The following is a 3,775-nucleotide window of genomic DNA, read 5'->3' as shown; positions in this document are numbered from 1 at the left end:
CAGAATTCGTTTTCTCTTGTCTCCGGCTTTACTTTGTTCTCAATATATTGATTCTTTGGAAGCCTCTTGCAGGGAGAATTGACTGTGACTAGGACACACCTCTAAATCAAGGACTGGGCATTAATTGTTGGTGTTTTAAAGCAAATTACATTTTCTTTACTATGAAATCCCTAGCTGGATTTGATTTTGTATGAGCCATCTCAGCTGGCTCCATCCTAGACAATTATCCATTCATTCTCAATAATGTATCGGGGATAGGGAAGAAGACTCTTTAATTATGGATCCTCAGATATTTTTGCACTTGAAACTTTTCTGGCTATTCAGCTGCTTCATATAACTGATTGGTAGAGCTAACAAAAATCTTGCCCTTGTCACTGTTAGGGCACTGAGCCAAGCACTATAAATCTGGGTTACACAATCTGTCTGAGGCACCGGATCCTTCTCCTCATTGGTTGCACGGTGCTCCTGGATTCCCCCTCCCCAGACCCAGAGCGGGAATAAGAGGAGCCGCTGGAGCTGGGAGAAAGCGGAGCGACTTCCCAGTTGGAGTGTCACTGCCACTTCCACGGAACACCTCCACTGCCGCTACCGCCACCTGCCGCCGCCACCACCTGCTGCCAGGTGAGTCCCCAAACTCCTGCTGTGGTGTTTGATTCTCTCTCTTCCTCTCTCCCCTTCCCTCTCTCTCCATTACTGTACCTCTTGGTCGATCCCCTGCCAGTCTCAAAGTCTCTCTCCACTTCTGTCTGGGTCTTTTTATCACACAATTTCTGTTAGTCTTTGCTTTATCCAGGTAATGCTGCGTCCAGGGACTCTGTGCTCCACTCTTCCCGTGCAGATCGGCTCTGGTCTAGCTGTGTTGCTGCAGTTGGAGTGTGCTTAGTCTCATCTCTGACGCTGGAGTTGGACTCCCGAAGAGCAGGATGCAGGAATAACTTTCTGGTCATGCCTAGTGGTTCCAGGGAAATTGGTTCGGAACCTGGGTCAGCGTGAGGGGTGGCAAATAGGCGCAACGGCAGTTTGAGTCCTGCAGCGTCCCAATTTAAGTCTCTGTTAAGCTTGGGGACTCTGCCGAAGTGTGGATCGGCTGAGCAGTAAAATGTGATCTTCAGTTTCTCAGAGATTTCAATTGCAGATATTTCCTTTCTACCTACACTCTCCCTCAACATCCCCTCACAGCCCTAAGTGTGAGCTCAGATCTGTGGGTTCATAAAACTTCAAACTGGTGGAGATGCTGACATGATTGTTCCTTTGCAGAGAGGCATCATGGGCTTTGGAAAATTCTTACCCTTCCTGGCTCTTGGCTTCTTGGTCCTGTACCAGGTGGGCATGATCCAGGCAGCACCATTCAGGTAAGACAGCCCTGAAAATAGCACGCTCTCCCCCCAGTGCCCCTGGGATCAAACAATTCTGTGATCTGAATTGTGGTGTGCTGAAAGGAGGCGGTGGGGGTGGGGGTGGGGGGATGGGGGGGGCACACACCAAGAGGAGTGTATATTTTTTTCTGATATAAAGAATATCTGATATTCTTCATTGTAATGATATCTGATATTCTTTATTATAAATTTCATAGAATTCATTCAGTCTCATAGAATGATTTTGTTGGTTTTTACCAAAATTTTTATTTTGCTAATTCAACCAGGATCTCAGAAATGAATTGTATTCTAATCTACCTTTTGGCTAATAAATTCATAGTTATGAAATCAATGTGAGCTGTTAATCTTTCTTACTCTTGTACAAATTTTATTCAATAAACTGGAACCATTTTTAGCTTTAGCACTACCTGTAAGTTTTCTCATTTAATTTTTAATATTGGCTATATGCAAAACGATGGTCACAAAATTTCTGACAAGTCCATCTTTCACAAGCCTACATGATCTGGATTCAGCACAGCACTGCTTGGAGGTCACACCAGTGCCTGGCTCCTGATGAGTCATGCCCTGTCCACTGGGAGCTGAGGTGGCCACTTCCTTAGGGGAAACCTAAGAACCAGGAATCCTGGGGAGGGAGCAGGAAGGACTCATCGCTTGTATTGGGCGTGCTATTTCTCCTCAGGTCTGCCGTGGAGGACAGCTCACTCAGTGAGGAGGAAGAGGACCTCCTTCTGGCTATCCTGGTGAAGGAGTTTATGAAGAAGATGGCCAGTGAGAAGGAGCAGGCTGCACTGGATTCCAGGTAAGGCTCCACACCTGCCCAGTAAGAACAGCTGTGCTAAGGAGAAGGCAAACACCTCCAGAAATCAGTGTTATAAACTCTCCATGAGGAGGTAACATGGCATTTTCCCAAATGGCCAATGATTATCTGGTGCGATAATTGTGTTCAACACAATTGAACACACTTAAGAGCAACACCTAAGGTTCACTGGTACCTTTCAGAACAGTAATGATTGCCCCATGGGAAGGCTTTGTCCCCACAAACCTCTTACTGACAGGTCTTCTGTTTTTCTCCATCATATAAATCAGCTTCACTACCCAGAAGAGATCCTGCAACACTGGCTCCTGCCTGACCAATAAGCTTGCTGTGCTCTTGAGCAAGTCTGGAAGTGCTGCCCACGCCAAGGTGCTGCCCGCTACCATGTTCTCCCAGGGCAAAGGCCAAAGGAAGGGACCCCAGGAAGAAGGTGACTACTCTTGTACGGTTAGATGGGGGGGTGGGTGACTGGATATTACAGGGGTGCAGTCCACACTCTAACCTCCTTGGGCCCATGTGAGTGAAAAATCAACAAGGGAAAGTATCTAGAGAAGGACAGAGTCCCCACAGATGAAACCTGTAGATTTGGGGTTTATTTCTGCTTTTTGTTGTTGTTTTGTTTTGTTTTGGTCCAGTGTTTCCCTATGACACTTGAATCATCTGTCAGGAAATATAGATGTTAATAACCTCACAATTAATAAGTAACTAAATTCTAACTTTTGTGTGTTTTTTTTTCCTCCTAGATGATGGAAGCTGAACCCTACCCACTTCTTTAAGTTTATCATAAAAACAATTGGAGAAATACATGATAAACACACATGTGCATGCTACTTAACATTGAAAAGACTCTGTCTTATTCAAAATAAATTAAATTTAACTGCATAATAAAGCTATTGCAAATCACCTGGTGTCTTTTATATTTTACTAGAGGTGATGCATGAGGAAGAGGGAGAGGAAAAGGGGGAGGGGAGGGAGGGAAGGGGAGAGGGAAAGGGAGGTGGGGGGGAAGGGGAGGGAGAGGTGAAGGGGAAGGGGAGGGGGGGAGCGGAGGGGGAGGGGAAGAGGAGGGGGGAGGGGAAGCGGAGGGGAAAGGTGAAGGGGAAGGGGAGGGGGAAGGAGAAGGGGAGGGGGAAGGGGAGGGAGAGGTGGAGGGGAGAGGTGAAGGGGAAGGGGAGGGGGAAGGGGAGAGGAGGGGAAGGGGAGGGAGAAGGGAAGAGGGGAGGGGGAGGTCGTTCCAGAAGGTTGTTCTGCCATCAGGTCTAATTAGCATATTAGCTCATTATAAAGGATTCTATATTCAATAAATATGCCAACATATATCATTGGCTTATCTGGTAACAAATCTGGGCACAGTCAGCCAACATGTTGATGTTGGCAATTCTGCCAAAACTCAGGGGAACATGAAATCACTGCACCCTGGGTGTCTGGGGACACACAGTAATGCTGAGCCTCAATGAAACTTTTTCTTTAAAGAAATCTTGTCATTTGTGAACTTCATAAAAAAAAAAAATACTTAAAAGGAAAAGGCGTCCCTCCTGCTATTTATGCTGTGCCCCCCCCCCCCCCCCTCAGTGACTGTGAACAA

At 46.5% G+C, this 3,775-nt stretch overlaps 1 protein-coding gene across 1 annotated transcript; it reads left to right on the top strand.

The window, feature by feature from the left end:
• The first annotated feature begins 538 nt into the window (after positions 1–538).
• LOC139018026 (calcitonin gene-related peptide 1-like) lies at positions 539–3,075 on the top strand. The gene is made up of 5 exons (XM_070426665.1): positions 539–621; positions 1,258–1,352; positions 2,056–2,175; positions 2,463–2,620; positions 2,934–3,075. The coding sequence occupies exons 2-5, from the start codon at positions 1,267–1,269 to the stop codon at positions 2,945–2,947; spliced, it is 378 nt and encodes a 125-aa protein (XP_070282766.1). The 5' UTR covers positions 539–621; positions 1,258–1,266; the 3' UTR covers positions 2,948–3,075.
• The last annotated feature ends 700 nt before the right edge of the window (positions 3,076–3,775 follow it).

The sequence above is a fragment of the Myotis yumanensis genome, unplaced genomic scaffold, assembly GCF_028538775.1.
Source record: "Myotis yumanensis isolate MYYU_CA2020_CCGP unplaced genomic scaffold, mMyoYum1.0.hap1 SCAF_10, whole genome shotgun sequence".
In the NCBI taxonomy this organism is placed as follows: Eukaryota; Metazoa; Chordata; class Mammalia; order Chiroptera; family Vespertilionidae; genus Myotis; species Myotis yumanensis.
This window is presented reverse-complemented; position numbering and strand designations above follow the sequence as displayed.

Excerpts from the sequence above, each read along its gene's own strand:
- LOC139018026 (XM_070426665.1), top strand. The coding sequence starts at position 1,267 with ATGGGCTTTGGAAAATTCTTACCCTTCCTGGCTCTTGGCTTCTTGGTC. Across the intron at positions 1,353-2,055 it reads ATCCAGGCAGCACCATTCAG|GTCTGCCGTGGAGGACAGCT; the intron begins GTAAGACAGCCC and ends ATTTCTCCTCAG. Across the intron at positions 2,176-2,462 it reads CAGGCTGCACTGGATTCCAG|CTTCACTACCCAGAAGAGAT; the intron begins GTAAGGCTCCAC and ends CATATAAATCAG.